We start from the raw sequence: 13,526 nt of genomic DNA, 5'->3' as shown, positions 1-13,526 counted from the left end.
TTCTACTCCACTACAATTCAGTTGGTAATATTGTACTTTTATTACACGACATTTATCTGATAGTTACTAGATAGGTTTGTTTTCTTCACACTGATATAAGCTCGTTGCAGAGTAAACACACAGGCTTTACAGTGGCAGTTAAAAAAAAGACTTCTCTGTTCTTTTGCTGTTAAATTGCCAGTATTCTGTGTCAACCGTTCGTTTTTTTCAAAGTAAAAAGAAACATTGTGGTGATGATATAACCGTGGATTTAACCAGACTGGAACAATTGCAAGAAGAAGAAGAACAACAGGTGAGCAGTGATGGAGAAGCACACTTAGAAGAACCAAGCGGGAGTTGCGGCCGCGCGCCTAAAGGAAACGCTTGAGCAAGCCTCCCAGTGCGGCGGTATTTGACACACTGAGACAGTTGCGCTGAGATGAGAGAGAGGACAACATCAGTAAACATCAGCCAGGAATAACTTTGTCACATAGGCTTCTACTCAAAGGGCCAGTAAATATTCCCTCATGGGCCGGATCTGCACACATTGGCCCTCATTTATCAATATTGCGTGAAAACGGGCGCAGATCTGAGTGCAGAATTGGTCGTAGGAAAGGACCCACGTGTGATTTATGAAACATTCGTATCTGACCAATCTCAGCGTATGAATGAGCGGGCCTTGATAAATGCGGCGGCTGAATCAGATCGTCATTAACACGTTACGCCCTTAAATATTCCTGTTTCGGAGGCCTCGCCCACTGAGGTCAAACACGGAGAGAAGAAACACTGGTTGGAAAAGAAACTTTTCCGACACACAGATCGGCATCCTGACATCTGAGATGGAGCGAAATAAAGATGTGCTTTTTGGCAGTCTTAAGAGTGGAATAAAAGGGGCCCATTAAAACGCTGTATGGAAAAGAATAACGGAGGCAGTCAACCCGAAGCAGCGCTCCACTGTGGTGCGTTTATGCGCACTGCTGAACCATCGCTCCTGCTCTGTAGCGGGGTTTACCAGCGGAGTTATTAGGTATCCCGTCAGAGGATAACCTTTGTCACCTAGGGTAGCCACTAACCGAGGAGATGACTTCGGCTCTGCAGTGCGCTTTCCTTTTCATTCATACATCTTCAACCGCTTGTCCCTGTCGGGGTCGCGGGGGGCTGTAGCCGAACTGTTTTGAAATCTAAATGAATCGCGTGTGATAGGTGATATGAGAGAAAAATACAGTATTTGGTTCTGTTTGCTTTACGGCTGAAACAATTACTCGAGTAACTCAAGTAATTCGATTACAAAAAATCCTCCAGGAAAAATCTCTGCCGCGATGATTCGTTTAATTCCAATCCCACGCGTTATGCTGCCTGTTCATTGCAGGGCTCAGTGTTCCACATGGACTGTTTTTCGGATGCACTCCACTACAGCCTGAAAAAGGCAGAGAATAAGTTTGGATTCACACTCAAAAATGAAGCCAAAAAGGTGCAATGTGTCCACTGTTAACTAGAACTGTTCTACCACAACAGCACGACATCGATGATTCAGCGTCTGAGCTGAAAGCAGCCCGTTGTTAACGCCACTTCACTGAGCGCAGCTGTTCCAGTTTAAGGAAGGCAGTTGCCATAGTGACTGCAAATGTTAAAAACAGGAAGAGAATCTGTAGCTGTCCTCATGAAGGCTTCTATTTTTAGTTTTTCATGACAGTGTTAAACATAGCGTAACCTACCTGATCAGTGTTTATAGTTTTGTTTGAGGGAAATGCGTCAGTGGTTTATTGTACATTGCTTGTTGTTGCGGTAAACAGGAAGATGATAATATCTATCTCCATTAATTTTCTAAATAAATCTATTTTTCTTTAAATCTGTGCGTCAGGTAGAATTTCATGCACCACTCTGAATTGTTTAAATAGTAAACTTATTCATGGTAAATTGCGAGTGTATTGCCTTCAACACACACACATCTCATCTCTCTCTCACTCTCGCTCTCGCTCTCTCTCTCTCTCTCTCTCTCTCATGCGTACACACCACTCAAACACAAACACACACACACACACACACACACACACACACACACACACACACACACACCCACCCCTGTGTAAGGTTAGCACTCCAAATAGGCCTACCCCAGACATAATATATTTTTTGCAAAATAATGCAAATTATAATACATTTTTATGCAAAATTAAAAAAAAAATTGCATGATTAATTTATGGAATAATCGGTAGAATTCTCGATTACACAAGATTTGATCGCTGCAGCCCCAGTCTGCTTCGACACACTGTCGGTATTCAGCCGGATAGTACCTCAGAAGCACTTGGAGTTTCTTTTTTTCCATTTACACTCTGCTCTCATGCATTCCTGCCTAATTGCACAAGTTATGGAGTCAAACCAGGGCTTTGATTTATACTTTTCTAACTTTGTAACAGGCAATTGAATGAAGTACAAGTGCAATTGAATACTGTGAGCAGTTCCTCTCTTCTCAGACCATCAGGGGGAGCTCTCATGAGAGCAGAGCAGAAGGCATATAAGGACTGCCTTTCCAGTGAGTAATACTGTAGACCTTGAATAGGTTCCCTGGCAGGCCAATTATTAGATGAACTGACATTGTTAAACTGAACAATGGGGACCGGAATGCCACAAGTTGAAATAAGAGTATGACCATGTTTACATAAGGTCATATGACTAACAAATGATAATTTATAAATCACCTCAAAATAAAAGGTCAGATTAAGGAACCATAAAGGAGAAAAAGATTAAAACTGTCCATCTAAACCTTGATGAATTTAGGGGATCTGTGTATAAGTGCACAAAGGTGTGTCCAGAATAGATTTAAATTGTTCAGCCAATGGCTTTAAGATTAAATTAAATTCAATTTTATTTACAGTGCCACTTCGTAACAAAAGTTATCTCAGGACACTTTACATATGGAGTAGGTAAAGACTGTGAAAGAAATTCTCTGGAGTCATCAGTGTTTCTCAAATCATATCTTTACTAAATACTGCTGCAGACAGGAGAGAGGTCAGACCAACAGCCGGGTCTCAATAATCTCTGCCTGTCTCCAAATTTCTTCAGCAGATATACAAGTCACATCAAAGCATCTTACAAACACAATGACATTAGAATAAACAAAACACACTACCCCATGTTTATGACCCCCGTGGAAGTTATCAGTGTTTACGACCCCCCTTTTGTCACCATTTGCAAAACCCCTGTGATTCCTATCTACAATCCCCCCAGCACTCATTCTCAGCTTGACTGTTATGCTAATCAAGGATTTACAATCATAGATAAATAAGGTAGGTCAATCTTTGGTTATTTCTCACATTCCCCCCTTTTGACACAAAGTGTCAAATAATTTTTTAGAAATAACACAATATCATCAACTAACTCTTTCTTTGACTACACACTACAAACATTAGTAGAGGTTCACTCTTAACTCTCCGAATATGTCAAGGAAAAATAAAAACAACGAAAAACATTATAACAAACACAATTCTATTCACACCGTTTCTTCATCTGAGCCACTATATAGGTTTCTTTGCTTTATTTTGCCTCATTCGATGCCATGGATGCCATTTTCTTCTCTCTTCCATGTTCTTCTGGTGTCAGAGGTTACCAGCACTTAACACACCGTCGGAAACAGTCTTTACCACTGTCTCAATTAATTTCTTTAGCACCATCATCTGCAATGGCGTTGCCCTGTGAAAACTGAGTTGTTATAGTCAGCATGAACTCTTTTAACTGTAAACAGGTAAAAGTGTTAGAGACAAAAGGTTAAGGACAAGGGTTTCCTGTAGGAGTGAGAATGCCACAGTTTTTCCCAGAGTCTGCAAGTTATGGACAATATTAAAGCATATTGTGACTCTGACACTGTATCATCTGTTGCTCCTAGAAAGAAAACTACAGATTAATACAAATAACTCTTCGCTTTAGCAGACGAGTTATTTGGCAGTTTAGTTCAAAGGCAAACACAGAAAGAGCAGTTAGACGGATTCCTCGCAGAACCATCTATAAAGAAAAACAGAATTATCGTTAGACACTATGTATCAAACAATGCTTTCCATGGTTTTGATCCACTGTTAAACATTTCCATTCAAGAATGGTTCTCCATCTTCAGCTGTAGGATCAAAAAGCTCAAAAATTAAGACAGTACAGCGCTTCAGGCTGACATTAAACATTAGTGTGACAATGAGTATCATGCATAACGTGCACACTTTGAAAATACAATAGGGTCAGATGTTAGTGTTTGTTAATAGACATAAAACTACTGACATACAACTATCATGCAAAAATTAAAAAGAAACAATCAAAACTCGATCGGGTAGGTCATTTTAAGTCGGTAGAGGCTGTTTGCCTCAGCAGTAGCTCGATCAGGTAGGTCATTTTAAGTCGGTAGAGGCTGTTTGCCTCAGCAGTAGCTCGATCAGGTAGGTCATTTTAAGTCGGTAGAGGCTGTTTGCCTCAGCAGTCACAGTCTAAAAAGTCAGTCATTGGCCAAGTTTCTTTATACAGGGTTTTGGGAGATCTCCACAGAAACATAAAATAATCCATAAGTGGCAATAGAATTTAATCTATTTATTTATTTATTTTTTAAAAACACATCCAGTTCCTATTGATGCAGTCAGGACCCACTTATTATCATTATTAATAATATTATCCTTATTATTATTGTTATATCTAATGCTTCAATTTGCAAAAACAAGACGAATGTTTCTGAAAACTTCACCATCACTATGACAGTTTTTTAAACCAGGTTTTCCCAGAAAACTATACCATTAAATTCAAAAATTGAAATACCATTGAGAGTGAAAGCAAAAAACCCCAGAATAATGAGTCAGGATTTACAGTGATGCATCAATATTGCATTTTCTAAAATCAATCACCAGAAACTCAAACCTGTGACATCTATGATGCCTCTTCAGGTAAAATGGGAGGTATATTTGAGATATTCCACAATGGCATGTTTGTTTTATAAGAAATAATCAGTGTTGCTTTCAATAACTTGATTTTTTTCTTATGTGAGCTAAAAAATATTTTGTCTGGGCATAGCAATTAAAACCTTAACTTTCTGTGTCTAATGATCAACTCTCACTGCAAAACCCTAATTTTCCCTATTGACACCAATACTTATTCTTAATAAATGTTCCTATATGTATATGCAAGTGTATGTATGTGTTGAACATTAACATCCTGTTCATTCTAAGTTCAACTAACGGTGTCATCTAGTGTGGATGTTTTTATCTTTAATTTCTTATTTGTGATTTTCAAATGCTCTGACCTTCCTCCGCTGTCTGTATGGCCTGTTCATGGGGGAACCATGAAAAAACCCCAAGCAGAAACACGCAACCAGGACTTCTCTGGATCTTCAGCATTGAGCCATAGTCCCAGTCTCCTTCTTTCTCTCCTTCTGATGTTGTCTTGATGAGGCCATCTTTGTCCAGGATTCTGTGCCCCATTCTGCTGGTATAGTGAACCAAATGGCCGGTCGATTGTTGGCCCATCGGAGTTCACACCTGCTCCCCCTCCTTGCAATCTTTAGTTCCTCTGGCTGCCATGTCCTGAACACAAGCTCTTCAGTGTTCAATTCAACTGAACATCCGGTGCGGTGGACATCCGTCTCCTTTTCTTCAGGCCAGTAGTCAAAAAGAAGTTGCTGTTTGGAGAGAGAACTTTCTGGAGAAGCAAAGTTATCTTTTTCTTTGTTTCAGTCTGTTTTCCTCCGTCACTGGTTTTGTGACAACTGACACATCAGATGCAGGTTCAGTCTCCCCTCCCCCTCATTGTCAGAGTCCTTCTGGGAATATGCATATGGGCTTGATGGAGGGCTGCATGGCCTGGAGACAGCATGAGGAGGCCCTGTCTTTTATCCCTAATAACTGGTCCTCATCATTCATTCACTTCTGTTTCTGTCACACATACCTATTTCTTTAATTTCTTGTCTTTCTATAACTGAGTTTTCTTTCCACCTATCTTTCCCTACTCGCTGTCCCTTTCTCTCTCATCACTTTACCCTCTTCACTATATATGTACCTAAATATGTGCCTAATAAAAGACGAAAAAACAAAAAAACCTCTTAGTCTAGTAATGCCAGAATGGAAGCTCTCAACCACATTAACCCTTTTATCTGCTATAAATTTAGCAGGATCTGTAAAAATTGTAACTTTCCCATTTTGTTTCCCATTTTTCTGTTGACCCACTGGGATGTGCTTTTACTTTCAATGGGCTTATTGTTCACTCAGACAGATTTCACACATGCTGATCTTTCCATACGAACATGGTTAGATCTTATCACACATACACTAACTTTGGATAATCTTTCAGCCAGGTGGTTTATACGACACATTCGTTCAGAGCAACGCACCCTTTAATATCCAAACCGGATATTTAGACACTGAAATGAGTTACCCCAAAGTTTATTTTTTCTTACCCCATTCATACGCCCATTTTATTGTAGTTGGGAATCCCTACACTCATGCAAATTATATTTGCATTTCAAAAATTTCTACTCCTTCAAATAATTGATTCAGAAATCATTCATTTTTCTCCCTAAATGCTTGTGTATTTTCCAACACTTCTCTCATTTGTTAGGTTGCACCAACCTCTCACAACACATTATATTCATTTATGTCTATTCAAGACATCACTTATATAGCTTTAAGTGCATATATATTTTTTATTAAACTAGTATACAACATAAAATTACACAGAAAATATGAAGACGGTCCAATCTCCAAACGGGACTCATTGGACCTTGATATTCAACCCTATAGGATTTATAGAATATCAGACAGCAGACCACATTGTCTCGAACTGTCACCTAGGTTACCTCGCCTTCTCAGAGCCTCAAAATCACACAGAAAATGAAACTAGTCTTCAAAACCACAAAGGACATATGAGGACGGTCCGACCTCTACAAATAGACTCGTCGGACCTTATATTCAAACTCACAGGAATTACAGAATATCTTGACAGCAGACCACACACAGGTTCTCGAACTGTCGCCTAGGTTTACACACATCTTCTTTTGAGCTTCAAAAACCCCACAAGTAAATGAAGCTTGTCTTCAAAATTACACACAAGATATGATTTAAAAAACACTGTACTCACGTTTTAAATGGATGGAGCGTCTGCTGTCCAGCACCCGTTCCTGACATCAGGCGGAATCCTGTCCTCCTTTGGTGGAGCGGAATTTTTCCTCACCGGTTTAACCTTCAGTCAGGACTCAGGCCTGATCAGCAGAGCGTCCATCCCATCCTCGTCGCCAAATGTGAAAGAAATTCTCTGGAGTCCTCAGTGTTTCTCAAATCATATCTTTACTAAATACTGCTGCAGACAGGAGAGAGGTCAGACCAACAGCCGGGTCTCAATAATCTCTGCCTGTCTCCAAATTTCTTCAGCAGATATACAAGTCACATCAAAGCATCTTACAAACACAATGACATTAGAATAAACAAAACACACTACCCCATGTTTATGACCCCCGTGGAAGTTATCAGTGTTTACGACCCCCCTTTTGTCACCATTTGCAAACCCCTGTGACTCCCATCTACAATCCCCCCAGCACTCATTCTCAGCTTGACTGTTATGCTAATCAAGGATTTACAATCATAGATAAATAAGGTAGGTCAATCTTTGGTTATTTCTCACAAGACCACGGTGAAGAAAAGGAGAGTAAAACAGAGAAAAGACAGACGGATGGACAGAGAGAGACAAAAACGGACAGAGAGAGACAAAGACGGACACACAGACAGACAGATGGACAGAGAGAAACAAAGACAGACACTTCCTGAGATGCAAGCAACCACAAAAGTAACAGTAACTATAATAATATCTATAGTAATGTGAATATGACTTATATGTCATATTCTATCACCTTAGCTGTTTCTACTATTCTACTATATTAGTAGAATAGTAGAAACAGCTAAGGTGATAGAATATGACAATGATAATAATTATGGTTGTAAATATGGTCAATGATGAGTAGTGGTAATAACAGCTGTCTCCTAACCTGGCCTGTAGTCACAGTCATGCGGGGGAGGCTGCTGGTGTCTTCAGTGGAGGACGAGGAGGTGGAGGAGGAGGTGAAGGTGGAGGAGGAGGAGGAGGCAGAGGAGGAGGTGGAGGTGGAGGAGGAGGAGAGGTGCTGCACAGGAGAGCTCACAGCAGGGGATTGAGGGGGGAGGGGAGGAAGCATTTGGGGCAGTGAGGGTGTGTGGGGGTCTGGAGGTGTCATGGAGACGACAGAAGGCTGTGAGCTGAATCTATTGAAGAATCTGTTCAGCTCGTCTGCCCTCTCCAGGCTGCCTGATGACTGTCTGCCTGTCTATTGGAAGGGTTTTATCCAGTGAGATGTGATCAAAATCCCCAGTGATGACAATGAATGCGCTAGGATGCAGCGTCTGTATCTGGGCAACAGCGGAGTGGATGACGTCACAGGCCAGCGCTGCATCAGCTGAAGGAGGAACGTACACACCGATAATGATGCCAGACGTGAATTCACGGGGCAAATAATAAGGCCTCATCCCCACAGTCAACAGTTCAATGTCCGGGGTACAGAGACGTTTCTTCACGTGAACGTGTCCGTGATTACACCACCTCTCACTCACGTACAGTGCAATCCCTCCTCCTTTTTTCTTTCATGTCCCGCACTGCCTCTTCAGGGTTGTTATAAATCCTGGGTCCCTCCGACCAGTGGATCCTTATCTTGCTCAGAGGTGTTTGGAAGCGGATCTTTCTGCTTCTTTAGAGCCTTTTTAATCTTAGAGTAGGATTTGCGTTTCTTCATCACCTCCGTGTGGTGGTCGTCTCCCATTGACATGTATTTTCTCTATCCAGGCTTTGGGCGGATTATTTTCTTTAGTCTCGTATTTCAAAAAGTTGACCACTATGGACCTCGGTGTTGGTGGTGGTTTCTTCCCGAGGTTTCTTCCCGAGGCTTTTGTGGTTCCTGGACTCTGCTAGGGATACCGGAGTTCAGTTCCCTCCGGTATCCAAAGCAGCCCGTCCACTAGCCCTGGCAAAGATTCGTTGTCCTGTTCAGCCACGTTATAAATCCTCAGATTGCAGCGTCTTCCTTGTCCCTCCACTTCGGTCAACTTCTCTTGTAATTTCGTTTGCTGTTTTAATAGGATAGCAATGGCTTCTTTCGCATCTACGTTCCACTCTCCCAACTCTGAAATCTGTTCCTGTGCCTCAGTGATATCTTTTCGCTGCTGTTGTATTTCTGCGATTTTTGCTGCTATTTTGAGGTTTGTTTCCTCTGTGAAGCTGGCAAATTCTTTTCTCACCTCTTCTTTAAATTCATCTTTGAATTTTGAGAGGTCCTCCTTCATTTCCCTCTTGAGGTCTCGTATTTCCTTCGTGATACTTGTGAGAGCCTCAAGTACCGAGCGGAGTTGTGCCCCGCCGGAAGTCCTCTATGTCCATTTTCAACGCTGTGAGAATCTCCGCTTTCAGGTCGTGAAATCCATTTGGTCTTCAGGCTCAGGTGTGTTACCCCTGGGCGGTGACTCACTTGAGCTTGGGGCTTTGGGCCCAGTTACGTTGGCTCCTTTGGTGAACCTTGAATTTTCGCAGTTTGTAGGCCATTTATGCTACGGCGTCATAATAAAAACAACATATACTGAAAAGACTTAACTCAAGCAATGTGTCGTAGTTTATCGGTATAAGGTACCTTAAAATAACTTTTTAACACAAAATTCAGCAGAGCATGTTGCCTATGCTGCCTACTCCATCGCCTGCTCGTTAGCACCCCCGCACTCTGCTAATTTTACACATCAAACTCTCTGCTAACTGGTCTTCTCAGCCAGTTAACACAGTAGCAGCAGAGTATGTCATCAGTATTATATTGATAGAATCCAGCGTGAGCCACAGGGACTAAAAGTCAGAATATGTCAACCTTTGCAGCTCTGCTTTTATTGAAGTGCAATTGTATTGATAGAGTTACAGTTGGAGTTGTGACCCAGACTTGTGTGTGTGTATTTTAATGTGTGTTATGTTTCAGGTGAGCTTTTGGCTGGTGAGAGAAATCTTAACTGCCCAGACGCTGAAAATCCGAGCGGAAATACTGAGCCATTTTGTCAAAATAGCAAAGGTGAGTTTAACAAATGAGGCTTATTTAGAAGAGAGAATGAAGGTGATTGGCACAAGGATAACTGTTCTTAACATTCATCACAGTTTACAGACATGATTTCTGCTCCAAATGTAACCTATTTTGAATGACCATGGGAACCTGTTCTGCCGTCAGACTCTGTGATAATGATGTCACTGTATTTCCTGATCTAAGAGATTACTTTAAAAGACAGTCAGAAGGCTACCAGTAGTTGCAATAAAACCAATAATGTTTATTCACTGATGACTGTACAATGTTAACACACTATAAAGCCCACCTGTTTGTAGTGCTCCCCTGACAATATATGGGTATATTTCTTGGCTTGAGCGGTATCTACTTTTTCATACCTTCATACCCTATGATTCCCCCGTTGCTGGCCTGTTCCACCAGTCACACAAAAGGCTTTTGTCTCATGTTTGTGATTTTGTGTTTTTAACCCCCCAACCAGAACTACGATCATTTTAGGGCAATAATGACATATACTATTATTTATTCAAGTCAAATTCTTGTTGTTAATAATAAATTAAAAGCCTCCGTAATGCCATAATGCTGTGTTTCCACTACATATTAAAATAAGAAGTTGTTCCTAGCTTCAGGGCTGACACCCTTCACTTTAATACACACACGCACACACACACACACACACACACACACACACACATTGTACAGATATGGAACATTGACAATTACATCACACAGCCATCTTAGATGTACATTTATCCACTGTATTTTCAACAGTGTACAAAACTCTAATAGCAGAATTAACAAATTTCCTTTACAGGGAAAGCAAAGTAGAGGATGTGTAGATTAAGTGAGAGAATATTTGTTGTGTTCTTCTCAAGGAAAGGCTCTACTTCTTAGAGTTAAAATAGTTTATTATAAAAACAACAGTAAAGAATCTTCAGCTTGGACAGGGACACTCTCTGGGGTCAGAAGTGGCTTTATCCAGGCTGTTGGTGCAGCCACTGAGCCAGAAAGCGCACAGAGCCCCTCCTTCACAAAAAATATATAGAGCAATAAAGTCGTTGAATTGTTGTGATTGGTTTAGAATCTTGCTGAGGCAGTTCCTGGTTCCTATTTCCATCACTCACAGACTGGCTCTCATTTGTTCACGAGTTGAATCCTCTGCCCCCTAGTCACACGGTTCCTCCAATGATCCACCAGCTCCTGTAGAAAGAACACTCCCTACTGTAACTTCACTTCCCGGTGGGCTGACCCTTTCTCATCTGTCTTATCTGACAGCACCTAGTTTTAACCTGGAGTTTATCTGCAACATCCTTTAACTATGCCATCTGTGCTAATGCCCCCAATGTGGGACGTCATAGTTCTATGTCATTGTTCTACGTCATCTACTCATGCGCAGTGTTGCTAGATTTCACTGGATTTCCCGCCACTTCGGCTCCAGAAAATATTGTTTTTAACATAGTTTAGCGTTTTTATATTTGGAATCACTCGTGCCCAGCTTTTATTGTATCTATTTCTTCAAACCATGGACCGAAGCCTTTAACCATCGGGCCTCTGATTGCCTCTGATTACACCAGAGAAGTAAAACACAGAAGTCGTGAAGCTGAATTGCACTAGCAAGGTGCCAATTTTTAAAGGACTTCTTTAACTCAGTGGGATGTAAAAGCAACTGGTGAAGTGGGCTGCCTGCCCAGGACTGAAGAAGGTCTCCCTGAACATTCAACTCCAGGGCCGTAATCAAACTCACCTCCCTGTGGTGGTTCTGTGTCCTGGGGTGACGGATCCCCAGCACAGGCTGCACCATTATGGCTGTGTGCGAGTCCTGTCTTCCCACCCTCTCAAAACTGAGGGAGAGCGTCTCAGTCCTGAAGGCTGACCTCAAGGAGAGGGAAAAACGGCGGTACCAACGATTTAAGGAACCGCCAGTCCGAGGTTCTCAAGCAGGACTTCAGGTCCATGGTGAACTGCCCCGCTAGACAAGGGGAAGTGACCGATTATTTCCGGCCCGCTTCGCCGCTGAGTTTTGGTGACGCCGTCTCCGCCAGCTGCACATGTGGCTTAAAGGATACTGCCTAGGGGAAAGTATTCCATTTGCGGACAACTTTACGGCTTTTTTTTTAACAGACCCAGGCTTTTTTAACACAACGGCCTGCACCATAACCAGGAGGGGTCAAGACTTTTATCCGCCAACATTGACCTGACTGTCCAGTCCTGTACCACCACCTCCTGACAACAACCCAGTGTTGGGATCAGGAAGCAGAGTTGCAGTCTTACACACCTCTCCGCGCTCCCTGTGGAGCACTTTCCAGCTCAGTATCCTATACAAACGCTGTGTGCCTCACGGCCATCTAAATTAATTAAATCAAAAATTAGAGGAGGGGCTGTACAGAAAAACTTAATTCAAATCAACACAAAATCTGCGATAATGCAACAGAATCAGAAAATAAATTGTGGACTTTTAAATATCCGATCTCTGCCATCAAAAGCTGTTTTAGTAAATGATTTGACATCAGATAAACATATTGATTTATGACTCAGGCCTATTAATCAACCCTAAACCTAAACTAAATTATAATTCATTTGAAAGTCTCTCTCTCTTGTCTTTCACATTCAACCTGGAAAACTTTGCATTTATAGTTTCTCTAAAATCGATCACCTTGTTGACAGTGCAGGCTCACTACGAACAACACTCGACTCTGTTTCTCCTTTAAAAAAGAAGATAATGAAACAGAGGAAGTTAGCTTAGAAAGTCAAAAAATAAATAGGAAGGCCATCCGTAATGCCAGAGCATCTTTAATAGAGGAGAATAAGAACAATCCTAGATTTCTTTTCAGCACTGTAGCCAGGCTGACAGAGAGCCACAGCTCTATTGAGCCATGTATTCCTATAACCCTCAGTAGTAACGACTTCATGACCTTCTTTAATGATAAAATTATAACTATTAGAGACAAAATCAACTCGCTTGGTACCAATTTTTCTTCAAAGCCAGGAACCTTAGATACAACTGTACGACCTGATATATTCTTGGACTGCTTTTCTACAGTTGACCTTAACAAATTAACCTCTACTATTTTGGCATCAAAGCCCTCTACTTGTGCCCTAGACTCTATTCCAACTAGGTTACTTAAAGAAGTGTTACCTTTAGTTATGTAGGTACTTTGGGTTTAATTGGATCAATAGTGACTATCAAATGAAATATTTGATAAGGAAAATTAATAAAGAAAAATTACTAAAAATTAATAACTTCAATTTATTAAAAACGTCACACGGAGAACCAATCAAATATAGTGCCTTGACTCACGTTCAGATTATGAGATTGAGTATTCTCAATAAACTTATCGTTAATCAAGGAAATATTAGTTATCACCAATAATTATCAAAGATAATAATAAAAATGACTCTAGTCAAACCAGAGTTCCTCGGGGCACCACCGTCATAGACGGAGTGATAACTAATATTAAAGTCTCATAAAATATATTAA

General features: G+C 41.1%; 1 protein-coding gene across 1 annotated transcript in view; it reads left to right on the top strand.

The window, feature by feature from the left end:
- Nucleotides 1-13,526, top strand: part of LOC310958610 (ras-specific guanine nucleotide-releasing factor RalGPS1) — a 279,502-nt gene that overhangs the window by 44,993 nt on the left and 220,983 nt on the right. The window contains exon 6 of the mRNA XM_083929621.1: nt 9,974-10,063. Within this exon, the coding sequence (XP_083785747.1) occupies nt 9,974-10,063 (90 nt within the window). The remainder of the gene's footprint in view (nt 1-9,973; nt 10,064-13,526) is intronic.

Source organism: Echiichthys vipera (assembly GCF_963691815.1).
Source record: "Echiichthys vipera genome assembly, chromosome: 16".
Taxonomy (NCBI): Eukaryota; Metazoa; Chordata; class Actinopteri; order Perciformes; family Trachinidae; genus Echiichthys; species Echiichthys vipera.
This window is presented reverse-complemented; position numbering and strand designations above follow the sequence as displayed.